This window comes from Thamnophis sirtalis, unplaced genomic scaffold, assembly GCF_051295495.1.
Source record: "Thamnophis sirtalis isolate CommonGarterSnake01/CBP01778 unplaced genomic scaffold, rThaSir2_p1.2 scaffold_1, whole genome shotgun sequence".
In the NCBI taxonomy this organism is placed as follows: Eukaryota; Metazoa; Chordata; class Lepidosauria; order Squamata; family Natricidae; genus Thamnophis; species Thamnophis sirtalis.
In genome coordinates, this window is record NW_028261381.1 from 96,145,656 (window position 1) to 96,172,005 (window position 26,350).

The window sequence follows — 26,350 nt, forward strand, 5'->3', positions numbered from 1 at the left end:
AGATGAGTAACTAAAAAACAAGAGTCATATTTACTAAAATAAGACCAAGGCCTAGGGTTTTGTAGAAATATCCCAATTCGCTCTAATCCCAGTAGAATGCCTGAAGAAATGCACATTTTACAAGTTTTCTCTGAAAATCTGCTTAATCTTGCCAGATTTGTTTCCTTTCCTTTAGGACTCCAACTAATTTGGATTACTATAAATTCTTTCTTATAATAAACTATCATGCTATTCCTCTAGGATTTCTCTATTTCATACAAGCCTTGATATAATCCAATACAACTAATCCATTCATGTGGTCATATGTATATTATGATAATGCCCTGTCAAAAGTTTGGTATGTGTCCAAAGTGGTGTGTGTGTGTGTGTGGGTGGGTGGGTGGATGTCTGTGTGTGTGAGAGAGAGAGACAGAGACAGAGGCAGAGAGAGACAGAGTCATTCCATCATTGATAGAAATACCTTTACATTAAATAAAAGTTTGATGTCATTTAATGACAAAAGCTGTGTCTTTGAGAGCTGTATTACTAGCAAACATTCAAACCCATATTGATGTGTGTCCTATGTTCTTAATCCATAATTTTAACCTTACTCAAACCATATCCCCAAATTACTGATTTTGATCATATCATCTGGACTTATATGGAAGATATAAAATAAACCTCATTATTTTGTCCTGTACATCATTGAATTAAATCTTACGGATTGAAAAAATATATTGTACTTTTAAACATGCAGAGCGCTAAGAATGATTTAAGCGTTAGAGATAAACACTATATCTTTCAAATATAGTTTAAACAGCTGATGCTGTTGCAGATATAAATCTATCCTATCGCAGGTTACTTGAAAGATGGTCTCACCCTACTGGGATTGACCCATTACACTTGTGATAGTAGAGGAGGGATTCTGTGGGTCCTGTTAGCCCAATTATTCCAGCTGTTGGAGTCCATGAGAAGAGCCTTCTCTGCTGTGGCTGCTGCCCTCTGGAACATCTACCCACCACCCCCATGTGAGGTGGGCCCCAACCCTCCTATCCTATTATAAGAGCCTAAAAATGTAGCTCTGCCAGTTGGCTTGGGGCCCCAATGTGAGAAGAGCATAGTAAGGTGATTGATCAAATAACAACAGATCCCATCTCCACCCACTCCGCCTTCACCCTCCCCGCATGTTTGATTTCAATTTATTTATATTTTAATGTATACATTTAGACATATTTTAATGACTGAAAGCCTCCCAGAGTTACCTTATGATAAAATAGGTGCCTAATAAATATTATAAATAATATAAAGTATAAATAATCCTAGAAGTATGACAAGAACTCCAAAGGCATTTGGAATCACATCTTAATTTCTACAAATTTAGAAAAAGTTTGTTCTACTGTTGTTTGTTTCAATGCATATCAGACTTTATTGGAAGGCAGAGAATGAAGAAATGTAAGTTATATTTTTCAACCTAGTAAGGGATTAGTTTGATAACATACTGTATCTGTTCAACAGTGTAAATTTTCACAGATAAAAGATACTGATGGACTTTCTGCATCCTTTAAGCAACACATTTGCATCGCTTTGCATACAGGAATAGGGCAGTCAATATTAAACAAAATGATTAATCTGTATTTAGAATTTTGTAGTAACACGTTCCTATGTTTAAGGAAAACTGAAAGGACCAAAGACTACTCATGTCGTTGTTTTTAAAGATTACAGGAATTCCAAGTCTCTATGAAAAAAAAATATTGATACTACTATTGTAACTTCTCTTTATTGATGGGAACCTTTTAGCAAATATTCTAAATTAAATGCTGGGCTCCAAAATGCAATTAGGTTGTGACTAGAAATTGGTAGTACAGTATAGATGTTAAATAAAACATCTAGATTAATAATTAAGATATAAAACAAATGGTGCCAGGATAATTAAAATAGAAAAACCTAAGCATATGTATTTCAATGGGAGTGACTCTAATTTACCTGACATTGGAATAATTATCATGCCAGACCTCCCATGTACTAAGGGAAAAGTGAGTTGTAAAGGCGCTTTCATTTTATATTGGGTGAAAGTGGTATGAATCTTTGTTTATTCAGTGTGATACGTCTGTTTTTAAAAAAAAGTATATTTGGAACAGAGCATGTTTTCTGACCTAATCTCCTAGCTAAATTAAAACATGAATTAATCAATAATCAATTATCTATTTTGGTCTAGCTGACTATAAGTATCAAGCAGAGGTGGGTTCCAGCAGGCACTACTGCCAGTTCACTCATGTGCACGCTACACATGTGCTTGCTTAATGCGTGCTGCGTGCGCATGCACAGTGCAATTAAAATTTCTCTGCGCATGCACAGAACTAAAAAGCAAGATGGTGGAGCCAATGGTGCCACCTAGGGAACTGGTTCGGGGACGTGGCAGGCCTGGGTCGCTGCCGGTTCCTGTGACCCAGGCTGCCAAACCACTACCGGTTCAGCTGAACCAGTCCAAACTGATAGGAACCTACCACTGACATCAAGCCTTTCAAATACGTTAGCAAGTTGTTAGTGTAGCTTAAAGATTTCCACTAGTTCAAATAACTTGCTCTTGAGCAGACAAAATCAAGCCTTCAGTTTCTTTTCTTGAATGTTTCAGGTGTCATACATTGCCAAGTGTTATCTTAATTCACTTTCCCCTTAATCTTTTGTACAAATTGCACATGTAATATTTTTCCTTGCCAGCATTTTCTCTGTGTTTTCGTAATGTTATTTTGATATTCATGTTTTGTTTCCTGCACATTCAATGAGTTCCAGTTTTTAACTTGCATTAAAGCTCATTATTGCCTGTTTTTTATGTAATTAGTGTAGTACATGCTTTTCTTCTTCAGAGTTTTATTTGACTTGAAGTAAACCTTGCCTCCATTTTTGCAGGCAGGTGTAATGTGTCAATATCACTACGGGGATTTAACGTATAATGATTAGTTATCAGTTTTCTTGTTTTTACGTTCAAGCTATCTATTTCAACTTGGAACTAGTTAATAATTCTAGCAGTGTATCATATCTCAAGTATGGCCTAGGTATTGGTAACTATAGTACATGTTGGTATTGATAGCTTGACTTGGTGCTAGGTTTTTGTTTTTAATACTTATGATTTTAATAGTTTCAATATGGTTTTTATGTTGTTTTAATTCTTGATTGGGAGCCGCCCAGAGTTTGGTATAAAATGCCAATAATAATTGTTATATAATTGTTTTAAATTAATTAATTAAAAGCTTTGAAGATATGTCCATCATTTAATTTTGTCTTTAGCAATCTTCTTGCTCTTGGATGACTTTACTTTACTAATCACAGTTTAAACGTTTCCATGCTTAATGTTATCCAACTGTAAATGGTCGAGATACTTGAAGGCTCCATCCTGATGGCTTCTGATGATTTTAGCCATTCAATATTTAAATTCTACTACCATTCATGATTTTACCTCTATTTATTGCACATTTCTCTAGGCCAAATACCATTGTGCTCAAAATTCTTATAATGTTTGTTAATAACTGTATTTCAATTTCTGATTTTCCATAAAACTTAAAAAGATCACCTATATAAATGTGAGATGTTATTAGCATTTTTTGCAATTTGATGACCAATATTTGTTTTCTACAAAAATCATTGAAAGTGGGAACATAGCAATGATAAATAATAAGGGTATAGTTAGCTACAATTTGTATGTTTATTTTAAATAAATAGTTTATTTCAAGACATTTTGATATAACAGCTGTACAATTGAATACATATATGGATGTAAACCGTACTGTATTCCCTAAGATCTAATCCCAGGAAAAAACTTAGAACATTAGAGTTCAGTACCGAATAACTTCTTGAGTATAAGTCTCAATCTATAAGATTGAATTGAGTCATTGAATTCAATGAGTCTGTTTTCCATATAAGCATAAATAAGACACTACTCAGTAAGACACTACTCAGCAATATGTGACATCCAAAACATAAGCAAATGTCAGGTGATGTTCACAGGAAAATAAAATAGCATATGTGGCAAAAGAATTTCTTGCAATCGTGTGTCACTGAAACCTTATTTCTGACCTTGATATTGGATAAGATTAAAATCTTGTTTCAAGGAAAGCATATGTTAAATTGATTAAATTCTCCTCCATGAAGTAAACTAATATTGTACGTGTTTTTGAAGCTCTGCCATATTGAGATTGGCGGCTACTTATGTCTCTTGAGTAATGTATTTCTTGTTAGCAGGTGTTCAGGGCAGCAGTATGAAAACAAGCTTTTGTGCTTGTGTAAACTAGAACAGCAATAACGGTAATCAAATCAAAGACAGAGAACAGGTCTTAGCTCTGGAACTTGTCTTCTTGGAAGGGTTAACTTGCACAGACTTTGGAAAATTGTCTTAAAAACAAAACTCTGTAGGATTGTCAAAGTGGATTGCTTAGGAAATCCATTAGCACTAATACTTTGAATGATAAGAGGGGTCTGGTGTATCTGAAATAATTAATATTAAAATAATGATCTGGTCAATTAGACCAAGAATTTGAAGATGTTAATTAATTTGAGCATAAATAAAGTGAAATTTCAATTACAGTGAGTGGGACTTCTGAAAAGAGTAAATGAGTAATAAATTGTAGCCAAATGTTTCTGGTGAATTGTCAAATTGCAATGTTCAACTGATAGATTTAGGTTAATAACTTTTTATAGTAGCAGTATTTCATTTGAAAAGAGTACCATTTAATGTTAGTGTTGATGTTGAGAGCTTTATTTAAGGCATATTATTTACTTTTGCCAAAATGCTTTACCTGGTCTATATATCTTCCGTCAACCTTCTTTTATTTGTGCCGTAATCATTATGTTCTCCTTTTAAAGAAGAAAACTTGCAGGGCAATATAAATGAAATTGAACAAATGGCACTTTGTGTTTATTTGGCTTAAAGATTTATTTTTCTGTCTGTTTTTTTTTAAGACAAAAATACATGGTCTTGGATTTATAAAAATTCATGCTCCTTGGAACGTTTTGTGCCGCGAAGCAGAGTTTATGAAACTGAAGATGCCCACAAAAAAGGTTAGTTTTAGTATTCTTTAACATCAGGAGGTCTAAACATTTAAATGACATGACATTAACTTCTTTTCATAGTCTCCTCATAAATTTAAATTGTCTGCCTGTAAGAGAAGCAGGATATTTAACTAAACCTCTTGGTACAGTTTGTGACACAATTTATAGAGCAATGTATGAATTGTAATGCTGCAAGATATAAATGTTTATGCATGTTCATTGCACTGCATTGCAGAAATGTGTTCCTTAAAAGATACGTAGACATGGTTGGTGCCATTTTGTAGTTAATCTTATAAATATTTATCACATGTCTTTCCAAAAATCATGCATAAGACAGGCTGCCTGTGTTTGCTTTTGATTCAGCTGCAGTTTTTTTTCTATTACCATCAGCCCATCCTACAATGCTATTTTCACTGGTATTAACAATGTGCAATCTGATGCTCTTCAGTCAGAACTAGAATTCTCTCTGACTATTAACCATATTGGATATGATTTATAGAATAATAGTCTAAAATATTTGGGAAGTATAAGGTAACCAAGGGTCTCCCACAATTAAGTGAGTGTTTGTTATATTTTTCTGATCTCACACCATAGATAAATCCACTATTGTCTTCAATGTGCATGCATGTTGAGGTTTAAAATGTTAGATTTTATGTCATATGCTTGGCAAGACAGCCTTTGGAAAGGCAGTTCGACATGTGTTACATAAAGAAACAGCACTGCTTGAGAAAAATCTCAGGAAAAAGAATTACTACGGTACATGCTAAATAAAATAGATTTTTTAAAAGAAAACGTGACTACACTAAAGCAGACAAGGCCATTAGATATTCTACAGACATAAATCTCTGTATGCCTTAACTTTGCTACATTTCATCTTTCCTAGTCCTACAGTTCTAGAAGATCCTATAAGAAGATGGGGTGGATCATCATAGTAAGAACAAATTTACTGAAATCGTGACCAACATATCATTACCATATTTTTCAGAGTATAAGATGCACCGGAGTATAAGATGCACCAAGATTTTGAAGAGGCAAATTAAAAAAAAAGGTTTTTGCGCTCTGCAGACCTCCCCAAAATGGCCCATTTTTCGCAAAAACAGGCCCGGTTTTTTTTTCAAAAAAAGGGCATGAATAGCCTTTAGGAGGCTTATTGAGTGCTCCTGAGGGGTGGGGTGAGGACAAAATTGAGCAAAAAATGGCCTGTTTTTCACTCATTTCTGCCCTCCCCAGCCCCCAGGAGCACTCTGAAACTCTCCTAAAGGCTATGCACAGCCATTTTGGTGAAAGGAGTGGGGTTTCAGGAGGCAAAAATAATGTTGTATTCAGTGTATAAGACACATCCAGATTTTCAGCCTCTTTTTTGAGGGAAAAAGGTGTGTCTTATACTTTGAAAAATATGGTACTTAAGTCCCATTGATTTCAGTGAATTTACTTAATGCCCCAGTTCAAACCTAATAGGTTTTGGGTTTAGTGTAATGCGTGAACCTATCTGTTATAGTTTTGTGTTACTTTAAATTTGGAAACATAATTAAAATAAATAACATGATAAATAGAACTTGAACAAATAGTGTTACAAAATTCAAGCCTAATGTTTAATTTTAGTTTTTCTTAAAATAAATTACTTTGTACTCTAAGGCTGGCTCTTCTTCCACTACAGACATTTCTCTGTGAGTCTGGGTTACATCTGAGTCTAACCAGTAGGTGCAACAAACTGTTGTTTAAAATATTCTAGACTATGTCTCTACTGTAGAAATTTTAATGTATATCTATATAAATATGATTATTTCTGTGTTTTCAGACAAATATTTCTCTCATTACAGAAAGTTTGAAAAGTTGAATTATTTTAAAGGCTATATTATGGTGAAATTATGATTCTATATATAGACATGGATATGTGAATTACAAGCATAAAAGAACCAGTAGAATCTGGTTTCAATTTCTAATGAATATTTGAAATACAATTCTAAAAGCCCATTGTCACCGTAGAATATTATATGATTGAATATTAAGTTTTTGAAAGATGTGTCTGTACCTGTTCAGGGTGCAAAATTGAGAAATGGATCAATATTTAATGACATACTAAGTGCAGAACTCAGACTCTGCAGGGAAATGTCTCTAATGGAAGAAGAGACAGCCTTAGAGTACAAAGTCATTTATTTCAAGTAAAACTAAAATTAAACATTAGACTTGAATTTTGTAACAGTATCTGATCAAGTTATATTTATCATGTTATTTATTTTAATTATATTTCCAAATTTAAAGTAACTCATCCATCATTTTTAGAAAATCTGAATTAAGGTGATCAGGAGGAATTGAGTCTCCTTGGTCAGAAAAATGAAAGTAATATGATCCAAATCAGCAAGGGTAAGGTGCTGGAAGCAGAATTTTGTATAATGTAATGGGGGTGGGGATACATTATAAACAAAAATTTGCTTTGGTTTTTTTGCTTACAGAAAGTTTATGTAATATAGAAATTGAATGATGATTTTTGGGTAAATACTTTGGCCATCTAATGAGAAGGAAGGATTTGCTGGAGAAGAATGCTGGGAACGTTTGAGAGCAAAAGAAGAATGGGACAACAGAGAATGAAGTGGCTGGATGAAGTCAATGAAGCAGTCAGTGTGAGCTTAAATGGACACTGGGGGATGGTAGAGGACAGAAAGGCCTGGAGGAACATTGTCCAAGGGGTCACAATGGGTTGGACACGACTTTGCGACTAACAACAACAACCCATAATGATTTTCTAATTTTAATTAACCTGATTAAAAGTTTTACTTTTTTAAGCCGTGGTATGTTCTACAAATGATTAAATGTAATAAGTTTTTTTTTTTAAAAAAACAGTCTTTTCAATCCTTAGGTGTATCAAATTCATCAACCTCATGGCCTTTTGAAAAAGATCAATTCTGTAATCCAAAAAATAACGGAACCCATTCAACCTAAAGTGGCAGAACATAAGCATCAGACAGTGAAACGACTTTCCTATCCTTTCTCAAGGGAGAAGCAACACTTGTAAGTTAAAGTTCATTCATTTTAGATAATGTCATTTACAACAGAATTGGCCTTTGGGAATAGCATTAGGCTCAAATATGTGAATATTAATAGAAATGTGTAGGCTTGTGTTTGAATACAATTTGCACTAAGTTTATCATTTTTTCCAAATAAACAGGATCTTGTCTAGCTCATGGAAGTTTTTTGTCATGATGAATTTCCTTAAGGATTTACAGAATAATCCTATACCCATGTGCAAATCAAATCCCACTGAGTTCAAGTGATGCCCCCAAGTAAACAGATATAGGATTCGAGTTTCAGGCTGTAGTCTGTCCTGACTGATTGGGAATAAGCCAACTGAATCCAATCAGGCTTACTTCTAAAGACATACATTAGCTTGATACACAAATAGTTAGATTCCCAAAGCTAAGACTAATAAAATAATGGTAGATATCTTATTCGGCTGTAGTAATTAGTAATTTTCTTTACTAAAAATCCATTGGTGTATATGCCACACTTTTCCAAAAGTGGTTCAAGAGAGAAATCATCCAAGCAGCATCACATTCTATGGCCAAGTCGATCTTGTAATCTCTTTACCACAAGCAGAACACAATACAAACCATGAGAAAAGCAACCTGTTAAAAGTTCATAAAAGTTGTAATACAAGGGAAAAATAGCACACAGTCAATTAAAGATTATGAACTTCTGCTGGGATACTAGTGAGCTTTTTTCTGCAGATGTTGGGCATTGTAAGAACTAACTGCTGAACTAGATGAGTCAGGGATCTGATCCAGCAGGACATATATTTATAGAATATTTTTATATTCTATTTTTAAAATATTTATATTCTAATTCTAATTATTTATATTTATATTCAAATTCAGTCTCCATGTGACAGTATTCAGTTTAGCAATGATTACAGGATATTTCTCAGTTGAATAAAGAATAGTTTATTTTTAGTTAATAGGAATGTATTTACACCGTATCCCCCTTAATGATTCTACTGTACATTTTTTTTCTTGAAAAGCAATGTTTTGATATGGTCATCAGCAAAGAGCCCTTTCAGAATTACAGGTTGAAGCAACAGGTCTGTATATTATCTAGAAAGCAGCAAGAATAGTTGAGATTGAACATAACATCATACATGCAATGTATTGGCTATATGTTAATACAGTAGCTGAAATGTTTGAACTCTTGAGGCTTCAAAAGAAGAGTAGCAACTTTCTGAAGCCTTTGTTGAAATGAAGTTTTGGCCAAACAATATGATTCTGTTGTATTTTGCTTTACATTTATTCAGGGTTTTTTTAATTTTTCCTTTTCCACTATTATCACAGGTTTGACCTCTCTGATAAAGACTTCTTTTTTGATAGCAAAACTAGAAGTACCATAGTAAGTATGTATTTATAAAATATTAGAGTGATGTGGTATTCCTCTTTAGCTGTTTTCATGATTTCTATATGAAATCATTATATGAAAATTCTGCATCAGAAGTGAATAATCTGACTCATGCATCTCTCCATCATATCTTAATTTTTAATGTGCTAGAAGAGAAACTCATGAAATATGCGAGTGTAAAGTATAAACTGTTAATTAAATGTAAATTTAATTTACATTTAATGTTAATTAAATGTAAATGAAATAAAATAAAATTGAGTTCTTGTCCCAGGCCACTATTCTTTTGAATTATGGCTCTCAATTCAGAAAAAGTTTTGTCTTTGTCTTGTTCTTTAGCAGATTCGGGCTCCATTTTTTAAATGTATATTTTAGTTTATTGTACAAAACTAGAAAAAAGTTACATCAGTAATTAGGATAAATATACTTTGTAAACAGAGTAATCCATTCCTTCCTGTAGTGCAGGGGTGTCAAACTCACGTTGCCATGTAACATATTGTGACTTTTTCCCCTTCACTAAAATGGGTATGGGAATAGCCAGCACGTGATGTATCTGGCCCGCGAGCCACAAGTTTAACACTTTTGCTGTAGTGAAACAAAATGTATTTGAAGTTGTTTGGAACTGATACCAAACTTTTAGAAAGTACTGGGATCAGTGACAACATGGGGAGTAGGTTTCAAACCATTTTTATTGTGACAATAGAAAGGGTAAAGCACAGAGAGAGCAATAAAATAAGACCTAGGAGCACACACAAAAATTATAGAAAAGACCCCCAGGTTCTTTTGTGAAGTTCAGATTGTTCATTGAACCCTGCAAATTTTTATTATATAAAAATAGTTTAATCTACTTTAATTAATTGTACTATGAATAAAATAATAACAATAAAACAATAATAAATAGTGGCATCAACCCTTGGGGGATCAGTATTGACCAGTTGGGGAACTCTGGTTCAAGGGGACATGAAACATAATGTAGAACAGACCTTTGAAAATAGGATAAAGTAAAAATGCTAGATAATAAGACACTCTCATAGCAGATTAAGGGTATCTGAGACTAAGTTGTAAGACTGGAATCTAAGACTAAGTCAGAAGTAATCATATAGTTAATTTTGAGCAGCATATAGATGATGCTCAAGTTTGAGCAACATATAGTTAATTTTGAGCTCTATGTTGTGGCAGGAAAGAGTAGTAAAATTGCTTGTAGTTTGGATGATGTTGATAAACATTTCTATGTAATACAAAAATTGGAGAAGGACATGGTCTCTTGTTTCTACATGCCCAGAGTCACAAGGGAATTGCCATTCTGAGAAAGGAAGGGGGGAGTGTTTATATCTGCTTCAAGCATGGCTAAGGGGAGAGTATGACACTCTGGTAAAGTAAAGGCTGTTCTTTGCTTTGGGATTTCCAGGTATGTAGCTCTGCGGGAGACAAAATATTTGAGACTTTTGCTGATGAAGTACTTTGGGGCCTGGCTAAGTCAGACTGTTGTTTAATGACAGTTTCAGGCAGACCGTAGACCTTAATTAACAACCACTTGTTTGAAGTTTCAATAGAACTGAATGAGTGATTGGTGATTGGTCCTCAAAGATTTGGCCATCACAGTATCCCCACAATCACGTGATTGTGATTCAGACACTTGGCAACCAGTTCACACTTACAATGGTTGCAGCACCCCATTCTCAAATGATTCCATCTTCTCTGGCAGCCTTCTACAAGCAAAGTCAAAGGGGAAGCTGATAGGGAAGGTTACTCCTGCTTTTTCTCCCATGGAGTCCTCCTATGGAGTACAAGATTCCACAGATCTTGTACAATGTACTGTGTAGTGAGCTTGTGCCCCAACATCTGCAGACGTTTGTGCGGCATTGCAGCAACCTCTCTCCAGTCCAAATGCACTTGCAGGAACACCCCTTGTCTCAGTCTAGTAGTCACCCACCCTCCACCTGCTTGTGAGCTGCCCAGGACTTGCAACTTCCAGCCACCTTTTTCATTTTTTTTATTAGTTTGGTGCAGTGGTAGTCAACCTGGTCCCTACCGCCCACTAGTGAGCGTTCCAGCTTTCATGGTGGGCGGTAGGGGTTTGCTGTAACTTTGCTTTATAAATTTTATAAAGTAAAGTTACTTCCCTACTTTATAAATCACCATTACTGTGGAACCAGTGGGCGGTTAGAAAATTTTACTACTAACAGAGATACAAAAGTAGGCAGTAGGTATAAAAAGGTTGACTACCCCTGGTTTAGCATATGGATCTACATGCAATCACTAATATACAAATGTAGTTTAAATAAAACATTTGAATATACATACATATACATACATACATACATACATACATACATACATACATACAATATAGATAGTATATTAAATTAAGATAAAATCATAATATAACATCAGCATCTTCATTGATTTTGCTTGTTGGAAGTAAGCAAGAAGTAGCAAGTTGAAGTCGCATTATGTTCTTACTTAATGAGCCATGATTTTTACTTAACGATGGTAACTGCTAGGATTGCCAATGCTGAGCAATGTAATCATGTGAACTTGGCTTTACAAGTGCATTGCTTAGCAATGGAATTGCTAAGTCCCAATTACCATTGTTATTAAGTAACCTGAAGTTTATTCCAAGTAGAAATACAAAGAAAGGCTCAAGGGTGAGATTTTGATCACTACTACCAGTGGTGGGTTTCTAACCGGTTCCCTACTGGTTTGCTGAGAGGGCATTTTGCTCGCGCATACGCAGAAACTTGCCGGCAACGGCAAATAGACCGGGGAACCAGTTTGAGGGCGTGGCAGGCCTGGGTCGCTCCCGATTCCAGCAACCCAGGCCGTTATACCACTACTGGTTCGGCCAAACCGGTCTGAACCAGTAGGAACCCACCACTGACTATTACCAATATCAAATTGAATGGAAAATCATTGCTGTTCATGTGAGTCTAGTACAAGGGATAGATATTAAAATCTCTGGTTTCATGTGGCTGTCTTGGGTCACAGAGGTACTCAAGATATTGTGTGGGATTTGAAGGGCTGCTCTTAAGAATTTTGATTAAACTTCAGTGGGTCAAATTAGAAAGGAATTCAGTTGTAGAGAAACCCTGTAAATGACCGTTTTCAGACAATTTAAGAGGTACAGATATGTATTTCTACCTCTTGACTTAAGATATTTATGGATGGCACATGAGTTCCTGTGTGCACTGTAAGCCATACAAGTAGTCCTCAAGTTACAATCACAATTGAGCTCAAAATTTATGTTGCTAAGTGAGTTTGCTCCATTTTATGACTTTTCTTGCCATTGTTGTTAAGTGAATCATTGCATTTGTTAAATTAGTAACATGGTTGTTAAGTAAATCTAGATTCCCCATTGACTTTGTTTGTCAGAAGGTCATAAAAGCTGATCTTATGACCTCGGGACACTGCAACCTTCATAAATATGAACCAGTTGCCAAGCATCTGAATGTTGATCATGTGACCATGGGAATGCTGCAAAGGTTAAAAAAAACCATAAGTCACTTTTTGCAGTGCCGTTGTAACTTTGAATGGTCACTAAATGAACTGTTATAAATCAAGGACTACCTGTTTAATCTCCATGAATTACCTATTGCTGGTAAAGTGAAAAGGTATCTCAAAATAGTTGACGTATGACACTGCCTTAGTCTTGTGGTCATCTGCATTCTATTAATGGGTCTTGGGGTCAGGAAGATGCCATAATTTTGGTTTTCTGATACTTAAGTTCGAGCAGGTCTTCCTTGTAGTCCTGTGCCAGAGCTCGCAATGCTCTTTGAAAGCCAATAGGTATCCTTGAGTAGTATTGCTGTGTCATCTCCATTTAGCAGAGCAGAAATTTATCCCCGAAAGTTTTAGGGTTTGAAAGACTGTGTTATTGAGCTGGCCTACCTTAAAATGAAGTTTGACTAGGAACGGGTTTAACTGTAGTATGGAGCCTTACTTGACCCTCTTCTGTGGTCATTAGCATTAGTTGTACCTTACCTTGAATAGCATGAGTTTAAGGGGATCAGAACAGGCAAGATGATGAAAGTGGCACTCTAATCCAAGTTGTGAAGAAGGGATGGGATTTGGATTATGTTGCTTTGTCTTGCCTGATTTAACCTCCTCTCCCATCAGGGTTTTTCAAAGTGATGCTGCCACCAAGGTTTAGCAAGGTTGTAACCTTTAAGAACTGTAGTACAGAGGATGTACTATTGAAAAGTCTTCCATTCTCAAATTTGTAAATGCTTCTGAAGAACCAGCAGCAACTGCTCTCAGTAGATAAGCAAAAATCTCATCTTATCTTATATAGCAGAGAGATTAATTTATTCCTCTACTCTTTTTAAAACACACTTTGGAAGTCGTGGAAGTTTGATAATTTGCAATGATAGTAATAATTCAGCTAGATAAAACTTTCTGCCATATGATGAATACTTTTCCCGATTGGCTTTCAGTAGGGGCTTCAATCTGTTGTTGTGCTAATAATTTAGCCCCTTCCCCTCTTATTACAGATGGCTCTGCTCAACATCATCACGGTGACTCCCTGAAAATGTTGAGACTTCATGGCATACCATTTTAGCTGTAAAATATTTGCCTAGAATTAGTAATTCCTGTCTGAACTACTGTTTAACATTAACATTCCTTAGGGAATTCCTGTGCAGGCTTCACAAGGAATCAGCTTAGATGTGTTTCTGTAACATGTGATTTAGAGATGCAACTAAAGGCTTATTTCTCAGATCCTCACCTGGACTGTATTTTTATATGTTTATTCTCTCTCTCTCTCCTTCTCTCTCTCTCTCTCTCTCTCTCCCTCTCTCTCTCTCTCTCCCCCCCCCTCTCTCTCTCTGTGTGTGTGTGTGTGTATGTTTGTGTATACATGTCTGTATATGTATGTGTGTGTGTGTGTTTGTGTGTGTGAGAGAGAGAGATTGTGCTCATGGCACTTTAGATCAATACAAATTTAAAAAACAAAATTTAAAAAATTGCTACAGTTTAATCAGAAATCATTATAAATATTTGACACTTCCTACTCTGGTTTAGGCCAACATCAACTTTTAAATGCCCTGGAGAATGGCTCTGAAGGGATGACAGATTTAATAGCAGTATGACTCTTTCCAGTATTTGGGTATCTTCAGTGGTGGGATTCATTTACCTTCGCTACTGCTTCGCAAATGTGAGCGCGATCACACATGCCTGTGCTCAGAAAGTCACACATTAAGTTGGGGCGGGTGGGCGCCCAAACTGGTAAGAACCGACTGCATACCACTTCTGGATATCTTGCTTTAAAGTGGTATAGTTCATGTTTAACTGAAACATTTGCATTATGAAGAAGCTCCAATACCCAAGCTAACTACAAATTGCTATGAATTAGTATTCAGCTTGTAATAGATTTCTTTTGTCAGTTTTATAGCACCAAGGAGTCTGCATGAAGAATATTATTGCCTTTGTCTACTTCCTGCATCTTCCTCTTTATGCTGTACTCTCCTCAGTAATCCTATACCAAATACCATAATAAATTCTGCTTCCAATTCCCACTTTTCTTATCTGAAGAACATTTAATGCCCTAAGATTCTTTAATTATTCTACTGCTGATTTCTTTTGTCCCCTGTTTTCCTCCAATTTATTTTGACTAAAACTGATCAGCTAATAATATTAATGAATGTATTTTATTAAAATCTATGTTTAAAAGTTTTTTTTAGTTTAGCTATGAAGAGCTTAAATTGTTAATGAATGACAGTTGCTATCACGTAGAATTTATGTTCCATTTTAGGGAAGACACAATTATTTCTACATAGATTTTATTTCTTTTAACTAAAAAAATTCCTATAGATACATCAAGGAGTAGCATATGCATTTCAGGAAGGGAAGGAAAAGGAAAGAAAATGTGAATATGTTGTTTTAATTTCTTAAGAAATAGAAAATGAAAGATGGACAAAGTGTTGCCATTCAGATATTTTGAAGTGCAATCACAGGTTGTACAAGTATACAGTCAACTCACAATTGACAATCATACTCATAGCTCAGTAGGATAATATCTATATCTATATTTATATTTATATTGGTAGATTTTCATGGGTACCGATATGCAGGTCTTTGCGTATTCAAGTCTTTTCCCGTGTCGACAAGATACTCTCAATCTTACACAGGAAAAGACCCGAATACGCCAAGACCTGCATATATGTGTGTGTGCGTGTGCATACATTCATATATACATATATATACATACATACATACACATACATATACATACATACATATACATACATACACATATGTATACATACACACACACACACACACAAACACATATATATATATATACACACACATACATACATATTGTATGTGTGTGTGTATAATTACAGATTCTTCTACTTCTTAAAAAGCAGGTGGATAGAAGATAAATAGGTGATAGATCGGTAGGTAGGTAGATAATTATGTATAATTACATATTTATATACACAGCTTGCAAATAAGCCAATAAGAATACACTTTCCTCACTGTCTAATGCCACATGTTAACATATATAAAGTTGTTCCTAATTATACAATTTCATTCAAAAAAATTTATGACTCCGCATTCCAAAAAATCTCTGTGAACTGCAATGCTTTCCATTGTTTTCTGAACTAATTGGGACTTGTTAAACATAAATTAGTAGGGTTATTTTGTCAGTATTATTTTTTGTCCAAAATGCTCCCTCCCCCCCACCAAAAAAAAAATAGAAAGGTACGAAAAGGTGGCAAGTCTTTTTAATTGGTTTCTGTGACTTTGGAACAACTGTGTAACAGCTAATTACAAGGTATGGCTACCATTGATTTATTCAGCACCATCCATTTTAAAGACTTAATTAAGCAAAACAAAATAGAAAAAAGATATGACACTGTTTCTAAAGGTGTGCCTAGCCCTGGAGATTATATATGCCACTTTGTGACTCATTAGGCTGGAAAGGTTTCGAAGTTTTATAATAATTTTAATCTTCATTTCAGAAGGGTTGCAATCATAAATATATGAATGAATTATATATGTTGTGTGGGGCTTGTACCAACTGTATCTTATTAGTCAATACTTTCATTTATATTGAAAAAAGTTATTACAGACAGTTGACTAATGTATATTTTATTCAATTTGTGCCTGGTAAACATGACATTTCCTGGTTATATTATCAACATTTATAGTGAGCAAAATGAGGTGATACTGATATAAATGTTAACATCGGATATTCCCCATGTTAGAATTTTTAAAATCCTCGTCTTTTAAAATCACCTTTTATATTCCACTATTATTCTTGAATGCTAGTTTGAAGGTATATGAATACGTTAATTCTTTGATGACTTATTTCCATGTTAAGACCAATGTTGTATTTTTCAACATCATCTGTGCCCACTTCACTGGAAGGAGCAATAATTTTATAATAGTAAAATTGGTAATATACCACAATAAATAATTAAACATTTTGAAATATCTATACTAATTTTAAAAAGTTTACTAACCAAATCTGGTTTTTAAATAGTATAAGGAAAATGTTTTTATATGATCTTAATCTTTACTTGTTGAAGGCATAAGCATACTTACCTGAACTCAAAGGGACTTGCTTTGTGGTAATCATGTATTACAAAGATACTAATAACATTCAGCAGACTTTCTGCAGGACAGAATTCACTGCTGATGCAAAAGCTAACCACTTGGATTGTCTTGGAAATCAACTAACTTCCCCCAAATTAGTTATTTCTGAAATTATTTCAATTTTCTTTGGAAATAATTTTTCTACTGTCCCATCTATTCAACTAATAATGTATGCAAAGAAGAGTGGGGGGAGATGTAGTTGCAAAAATAAAGCAGTTCGGCTGCAAAAATCTGAACTGCCATAGTTTTCTAAATATCTTTGATTCATTTGGATTTTTGAAGCCCAACTGAATGGATACAAATGAATGAAGGAAACATTTTATTCCACCCTACATTAGCATTAAATCTAATTGATAAATGGGTGATGTTTGCTTTATGTGTTGAGAAAGGTATTATTAGCCCCTGAAACCTATAGTCAGAAATAGAAGTCACAATTATTGTAAACGTGTGGGTTGTTGTTGTGAGGGAATTGACACGCAGGAGCCATGTGCAAAACAGATCTTTATTATAACACAGGTGACAAGCGATTCAAACGTTCCCTGCAACTGTCAGGGTATTTATACTAGCACTCAGACCAACTGTCAAAACGACCAACCAATCAGGTCGCAGCTGGTATTTGCATATTGAATATGCAACACTCCTTCCCCCCAGTTCTAAAGACCAAATGACCAGCCAATCAGGTCGCAGCTGGTATTTGCATATTCAATCTCTCTCCTTCCCCCCAGTTCTGCTGTTTCAAGATGGTGGTGAGTCCTTCGTAGCTAAATTTTAGAACCAGGAAAAAAAACAGGTCCTTTGGAATCTTTGCAGCAGGGAGGCTCGAGAAGCAAGTGGTGGCCTTTGCAGCGGAAGGAGGCTCTCGTGCAGCAGGCAGGCTTCTGAGTGGCTAGAGGCTTCTGATCGGCTATAGTTGCTCTAGAGTTGCTCCTTGGGAGGCAGGCAGCTTTGTAAGGTAGAGCAGCGGTTGGGCTCCTTGGGAGGCACAGCGGAGGCAAGTGGATTGCACAGGAGCGGACGTGCTCATGGTGTAGAGGACAGTCTGGTGTATGTTGTGAGTGTGCTAGTGTTGGAGAGACTTTAGACAGGCTGAGAGAACGTAGCCGGTGGTGCTAGGTCGCATCTTGGAGAACGAGGCTGTTGTTGAATGCAGCGGTTGGAACGAGGCGGTTGGAGTGCCGTAGGAACAGCTGGTGGCAGGCATGCCGTAGGAACAGCTGGTGGCAGGCAGGCAGGCAGGCACAGCTGGCGCAGTTTAGCCATCACGGTCCATAGCTCGTCCCTGAGTAGCGGCGGCGGCTCCAGTCAAGGTTAAGCGTAGGAAGCCCGTCCCTCGGACGGATGGAGGCCGCGCCTGGAGCTTACTGAGGTTGGCTACAACCGGAGGCTGCTGTTGATGTTGCTTGCTGGCCATAGCGGCGGCCCTGACAGGCCCTCAATGTAGGAAAGATTTTTTTTTTCCTGCGTTCACGTTGGCTGATGTTGTTAGGCTCTGCGGGAATCGCATATCAATCCCACCTTCGTCGCCAGTATTGTAAACGTGTGGGTTGTTGTTGTGAGGGAATTGACATGCAGGAGCCATGTGCAAAACAGATCTTTATTATAACACAGGTGACAAGCGATTCAAACGTTCCCTGCAACTGTCAGGGTATTTATACTAGCACTCAGACCAACTGTCAAAACGACCAACCAATCAGGTCGCAGCTGGTATTTGCATATTGAATATGCAACACTCCTTCCCCCCAGTTCTAAAGACCAAATGACCAGCCAATCAGGTCGCAGCTGGTATTTGCATATTCAATCTCTCTCCTTCCCCCCAGTTCTGCTGTTTCAAGATGGTGGTGAGTCCTTCGTAGCTAAATTTTAGAACCAGGAAAAAAAAACAGGTCCTTTGGAATCTTTGCAGCAGGGAGGCTCGAGAAGCAAGTGGTGGCCTTTGCAGCGGAAGGAGGCTCTCGTGCAGCAGGCAGGCTTCTGAGTGGCTAGAGGCTTCTGATCGGCTATAGTTGCTCTAGAGTTGCTCCTTGGGAGGCAGGCAGCTTTGTAAGGTAGAGCAGCGGTTGGGCTCCTTGGGAGGCACAGCGGAGGCAAGTGGATTGCACAGGAGCGGACGTGCTCATGGTGTAGAGGACAGTCTGGTGTATGTTGTGAGTGTGCTAGTGTTGGAGAGACTTTAGACAGGCTGAGAGAACGTAGCCGGTGGTGCTAGGTCGCATCTTGGAGAACGAGGCTGTTGTTGAATGCAGCGGTTGGAACGAGGCGGTTGGAGTGCCGTAGGAACAGCTGGTGGCAGGCATGCCGTAGGAACAGCTGGTGGCAGGCAGGCAGGCAGGCACAGCTGGCGCAGTTTAGCCATCACGGTCCATAGCTCGTCCCTGAGTAGCGGCGGCGGCTCCAGTCAAGGTTAAGCGTAGGAAGCCCGTCCCTCGGACGGATGGAGGCCGCGCCTGGAGCTTACTGAGGTTGGCTACAACCGGAGGCTGCTGTTGATGTTGCTTGCTGGCCATAGCGGCGGCCCTGACAGGCCCTCAATGTAGGAAAGATTTTTTTTTTTCCTGCGTTCACGTTGGCTGATGTTGTTAGGCTCTGCGGGAATCGCATATCAATCCCACCTTCATCGCCAGTATTGTAAACGTGTGGGTTGTTGTTGTGAGGGAATTGACATGCAGGAGCCATGTGCAAAACAGATCTTTATTATAACACAGGTGACAAGCGATTCAAACGTTCCCTGCAACTGTCAGGGTATTTATACTAGCACTCAGACCAACTGTCAAAACGACCAACCAATCAGGTCGCAGCTGGTATTTGCATATTGAATATGCAACAACAATGAATAACCTTGTTTTGAATGTTAATAGGATGCTTCTACAATATGAGCAAGTAATCAAATAGATTGGTTTAATAATAATTAAATAGCAGCCCATTTAATTATTCATTGATACTGTAGAAACATCCTATTTTCTAACCCTAGGAAAAAAGGAGTAGCTGATAATAATAGTATTTCTCAAAGTTGTACAAAATAATTGTTTTTCATAATAGGAATTTCACAATTTTTATAGGTTGCTTGCTTAAGAATTGCATTTGCTAGTCTTTGGAGTGGTACACAGAGAAAATATTATTTTCCATTTCCCAAGTAGCTTGTTCTATAATGTTTATGAAACATTTTTCCTATAGGTTTATGAAATACTGAAAAGAACTACATGCACCAAAGCCAAGTATAGTATGGGTAAGAAAATTTATTTACATTTCAAATTAGTCTGTATCTTAGCTTTTGTTTATAATCTAAGAGATTGTAAATTTTTACACCTTTCCATAAGAAGCTGAATACAATAAATAGTAGATTACCTGCTTAAAGACATTTTGTGAAATGATTTTAGCTCATTACATATGTACAAGATTTGGGTAAATAGAACAATTTCTTATATATATAATCATTGCTTACAGATATCTGCTAATATAATTTTATTTATAAGAGCCATTGCTCAAGACTGTTGGACTTGGTTCTGTCATTGAAATATTATGTATTGTACTCCTTTCCATGTTTACTTAGAAGCAATTGTCATTTGTTTTCCCTATAAAGTATGGGAAAAGCTTCTAGATCTAACTATAAAAATCTACCTGATGGAAGCAAAGATGCACTTATTCTAATATAGTGGCTTTTTGGATTTTTGCAACCCAGATTTGGGGACTGTTATTTAATTTCAGTGTGTGACTTTTCTTTTTAAATTTCAGTATTACATTATTTTAATTTGCACTATGTAAACAACCTCTTTATCTGTGAAGAATTTAATTTAAAAAGGGAAACTGAATTAATGCTATTTGTCTATAAATGCATGTATTGACCAAAAAAAAACAGTGATTCACTGTTTTTTTGGAAACAAAAGGCAAATCAAGTTGATTGTATCAATTCTGGTGTAAAGCAAGTCATGCTGTCAACTGCTGCTTGTGTATTTGGATATAAATGGACTGATCTTTAAAATATATTGTGGAACAGTTTATTGTTTATCATAAAAAGAACAACTATAATTTTAAAAAAATCTTTTAAACTAAGGGGATAATGAATTAACAAAGAAAAATCTTCAATCTGATGTCACCCATGTTGAATTTTAATCATATTTGCATCTCGCATTCTAAACAGTTCATTAATTATTTGGCCCCATTAAACATTTTTTTAAAATCAATATATTGTTATGAAAACGAAGACTATGCAACACTTCAGATGCAAAGCAGGAGGCTTTTAAGAACTTGTGGAACCTGTCTGTAGCTCCTTAAAACAGACACAACTTTTCCTTGGGCTGCCCTCTTCAGCTTCAGTATGATGCTAGTAGAAGTCCTTTTTGGTTTAAACAGTTGTTTAAAAAAGATGCTGCATTTCTGCACTCATGGATGCAGAAATGCATTTTTGTCTCTGAATCCAAAGCTTTTCATAAACATAATTTTCACAACAATATTTTTTTAAATAAGGTATCCTTTAACCCACGTCTGGAGCACTAATCAGCCCTAGCACAAATTTACATTTGCTGAGTAGCTTTCATAACTTCAAGGCATTGCCTTCTAGTTTTCTGTGTGTATGGCAGCTTTTCTTCCTTAGTAAGCTGTTGTGAACACATTGTAGAAAATAGCTAGAGACATGTCTCTGCATAAATGCATATGACATTAGATACATCATTAAGGGAAGCTGTAGAGTTGAATTTTTATTTATTCATTTGTATCCCTCTTTTATTATTTTAACAAATAACTCAAGACGGCAAATATATCCAACACACCTTTCTCCTCCTGTTTTCCCCACAGCAATAATCTTGTGAGGTGGGTTCAGCTGAGAGAGAGTGACTGGCTCAAAGTCACCCAATTGGTTTTCATGGTTAGGATGGTACTTGAACTCACAATCTTCTGCTTTCTAGCCTGCTGCCTTAACACTAGATCAACTTGGATCTCTATTGTTGTGTTGATCTATTGCAATAAACGTTATAAAGATTTTAATAGTTGAAGGCAAAGGGCTGTGCAGCAATTTAGATTCAAAGGGCCAAACATGTATACTTGTTGAGAGCACTTTACATTAACATTCCAAATTACATTTCACACATATCACTTCGGATTGCTACAGGCATGTGTTGAAATAGTTCGATTCATCTAGGGCAGGGATGTCAAACTTGCAGCATCACGTGACTATCGGGACTTTTTCCCCCTTCACTAAACCAGCCCTGGGCGTGGCCAGCATGTGAAGCATCCGGGCTGCAAGTTTAACAGCCCTGATCTAGGATACCATTTCTCAAATGAGTGCTCTCCAGATTGTTTGGATTATATCCAAATACTACACAGACCAGGAAATATGGCAATCATAATTTTGAGTTATGGAGTGTAGTAGATCACTTTCTTGCAGTCATTTACTGAACGTGTTGAATATGGGAATCAACCCATACTTTTTAAACCTTGGATGGTATCTTTGAAAAAGGATATTTTCTTCAGCATGAAAAATCAAGATCAAAGAGTTAATGCCTTCTTCGCACAAAGCTGCTTCCTAGCATTTACCAAGCAGATTATGATTATAAGTTAATAAGCATAGTTACATTAATAAAGTATCTCCCTTCACCAGATATGTATATAGGAAAAACCCTAATTTTAAAAAAGTAGATTGTCAATGAATCTCCTGGAATGTATTTATATTTTAAAAATGTGAATGATTGCAGTCTTTTAACATAAGTAATAATAGGAATTAATGGTTAGAAAAAAATGATAATTTATTATGAATGCATCAAGGTACTGATAAAATGTACAGATATGAAAGGCGGTCTCTAAAGCTCATTATCTCCAAATTGACCTAAGATGTCTCCAGGGTTCTGTTTTCAAATAATTAGTATTTTACCCTCAAATGAATGGACCAGCAGCTTCAGTATTGGAAGAGAAAGATTATACTATACCAACAAATGTTTCGTGCCATTTATTTGGACTGTTGTTGGTACTTGGCCAATCTGTGGTCAAAATGTAGGTGTATAGTTTCAAGCTTTTAAGGTTCAATTGAAAAATTTAGTTACAGCCTTTGTGTGCTGCAAGTAGGATTATTATGCTCATGATGTTTAACAAATGAGCAGGGTTAGTTTTCTATTTTTTTTAACAATAGGATCTAGGCTACTGAGAATTACCCCATTTAAAAGTGAAGCAGTTAGTCTTTGTAATTTTAAAGAACCAATTTTACATTTGCTTAGAGCCACAAACAAAAGGAGGAAATAAAATTGATTATCTTACAGTCAAGTAATTCTGTATGACTTTGCCATTTTAAATATTATAAATATATATTGGCAGATGGTTTAGAGAGGGAAATTCACTAAGGTTGCTGCTAATGTTGATGCTAGACTAATTTGTGCATGCATAAGTGCTCCTTTTTATATTGCAATTCTGTAAATAATGTCAAAATCAGTTGTGCTGACAATTTCATTTTCTTAAAAAGCAAAGGCAACATTTGGGTATTCCTAGTAAACTTTTTGTGGAATATCCCAATTATCCTAATCAATTATAATTGATTATAATCAGGAGAAAACCAACCATTGCACATAAATGCCTTGTAGAACATTTGGCAACAATAATCAATGGGAGCTACCACAAAATACAACTGGAAATGTTATAATGCTGCATTCAGAAGAAATAATTATAGTGAAGTAATCTATTTGTTAAGACAATTTTTGAGTTTTAAGGAAACTGAAAACATTTTCTCAAAATACTATTTAACAAACAATGATATGCCGTTTTGTATTCCTGTCCAATGCTTCATTATTTTTTTATTTTTTTATGGTTTTACTGATTAGTTTAAAGCCAGTGTTCAAACCAGGCTATCAGGAATCTCAAGCATGTATTCTTAGGTAACATAATCCCTTCAAAGTTTGTTAGGATTCCCATATTAGAAGGCTGCTACTTTAATGTTGGCTGCTGTAAGGAAAAAAAACATTTACGAATAAAATATAGCTTTCAAACATTTATAGACGGCTGGACTATATTCTTCATCCACTACAAAATCTCAGCATCTCCCAGTGTGTCTAAGCTTATTTAATTCCAAACTAAAGATGATTCCTCTGAAGGAATAATATACATTTCCCAGAGTCTCCCGTCGCACAAGCATTGTAATTGCTCAATTATATAACTAATAGACAAATGTGTAAACAGGGAAAGGAGAGGGAAGAAAGAAGGACACTACCCTTTTAAATAAAAGACGAAAATGTGATAAATATGGTAAGTATGATGCCAAGGCCTTTCCAAAGGCTTTCCAAATAGCTTCTCTAATCAAGCTTAAACCTGATTTTAAAACTCTCTGTGTGAGTGTGGGTGTATGGTTTGCATGAGGATGTGCGCGGGGATGCATCCTGTCCCCAATGCTCAATCCAAGCTCTCTTTCTTACAATCTCGCCTTTTGCTACTCTTCCAAATCTGTGAGCTTGCTTTTCAAATCCAATTTAAAGATTCAAGGTAGGTTCGTAATTTACACTGATTAATATGAAGTTCATTGGCTTCTTCTCTTGATTTGAAAATCATGATTTGTGATTCTCTATATATCTCCTTTTCTTGATATCAATCCACTTTATAGTCCATACAGTTAAAAGATATGGAATCAAATGAAATGGGCCAAGATTTATTCTTTAACAAATTATTGAAGTTTCGAGAGGGAAATCTCCACAAATGGAAAGTGAGAGAATTACTTGAGAGAATTAAATTGTGGCAATATAAATAGGTATGTCTTCTTGTTTTTTCAGGAATCACCAGTCTACTTGCCAATAGTGTTTACAGTGCTGCATATCCCTTGCATGATGTAAGTAGTTTTAAAATATATTTTGTGCTTCTAGAAGACGATACCAAGAATCCCTAATGCATTAGGTATGAATGACGCTATGCTAAACATCTTCACTATTTCATGAGCTAGCCAGTTGTACATTTAGATTAAAAATTAGCAGTTTGTTTAATAATCTGCCAACTTGTTATGGATTTAGTCCCAAACTGAATTTCTTTTCATTTTACATGTAATAAAACTATACAGTCAACTCAGCAAATAACCAACTTAGCAAATTCTCACTTAGATTTTCTACCTTCAAGAAATATATATCCCACTTAACTATCTGTCTTCTGATTTAAATATATCTGATATCTTTTTATGGTTATAAAGGTTTGGATGGTGATAGAATAGGATGATATATTAACCATTCAATTTATTTTTTATTCTGGCTACATATTAAATGATGGTTATATTTAAGCATGCATGGCACTCTTTGGTGACTTTTTATATACAAAATAAAATATTAAAGTGCAGGTAGTTCTCAATTCTGGTAAATTCTTAATCATGAATAATATACATTTATACGATGGATGTTTATGATCATAATATTAAAACCCAGGGTCACCTTAGAGGGGAGATGGCAAATAAATAAAATGTTTTGTTTAAAAGTGACAATTTAGTCAATGTCGTGCTTGAAAAATGAATGTTAACACAAACTTTAAAACTTACGTTTAAATAACACAAATCTTATGTTCTTAGGACTATACTCAGTCAGAAGATTTAGAACAAAATATTCTGAAGGGAATATATTCTGGACCTTATTAGTTTTTGGGGGGAAAGACAGCTAGGTGCAAATAAGATATATTCCTGCATTGGGTATTTATTGTGGAATAACATCATTTTTCTTTTGTTAAAGGGTGATTATGAAGGTGACTATGTTGAGCCTAATGACAGAAAAGTAAGTTGATATAGGGGAAGAGAAGCATGTTCAAGTGTCAACTTTAAGAATCGTGGGTTGTGATATAGATAATTGCAAATATTTTACAGAAAGTCAGAGATATTTAGAAGTGCTCTTTTAAACTCTTGTATTAACTGTGGCAGGATATCCTCTGTAGATGGAGGCACACATTATTTATTGAAGAATTTACCATCGCAGACCAAAAAGACAAAAAGGAAAATCAATATGCAGTCTATCCCATGTATAAACTTATGTCACAGCAAAAACTAAATAGGCCTCTGTTATGCTCAGCTCCAACAGGTTCTGACTGCTATTGCTATGGCAAGAATTTGGTCACTTTCTTAGAGACTTTACAATGTTGGATATTTAATAGGAATCACATAGTTGCCCATCGGGACTAGTTTGATACTTTGATAATTTTACAGATGAGGATAGATTAGCTCCATCCCCCCAGGAATGGCATTTCAAAGATGTGCATGGAACTGTCTCAATTTTAGTCATAATCATTTTGAATAGGATTATTATTGAATCTCCCAGTGAATACCATTGAGGTCAGAGCACTTCTGTATGACTGTAAGTACCCACCTCTATAATGACACAAGCATATCTAAAAGCATGTGGCGAAAGGGAATACC

The 26,350-nt window shown here is 35.8% G+C and overlaps 1 protein-coding gene across 9 annotated transcripts in view; it reads left to right on the forward strand.

Annotated features, from left to right (window-relative positions):
- ANO1 (anoctamin 1) overlaps positions 1-26,350 on the forward strand; it is a 168,081-nt gene that overhangs the window by 93,592 nt on the left and 48,139 nt on the right. For 7 of the 9 annotated variants that reach the window (XM_087719234.1, XM_087719257.1, XM_087719225.1 and 4 more), the window contains 7 exons: positions 4,933-5,031; positions 7,880-8,031; positions 9,345-9,399; positions 20,176-20,227; positions 24,157-24,222; positions 24,741-24,796; positions 25,674-25,715. In XM_087719234.1, the coding sequence (XP_087575360.1) occupies positions 4,933-5,031; positions 7,880-8,031; positions 9,345-9,399; positions 20,176-20,227; positions 24,157-24,222; positions 24,741-24,796; positions 25,674-25,715 (522 nt within the window). The remainder of the gene's footprint in view (positions 1-4,932; positions 5,032-7,879; positions 8,032-9,344; positions 9,400-20,175; positions 20,228-24,156; positions 24,223-24,740; positions 24,797-25,673; positions 25,716-26,350) is intronic. The other 2 variants (XM_087719242.1, XM_087719249.1) reach the window with 1 other exon arrangement.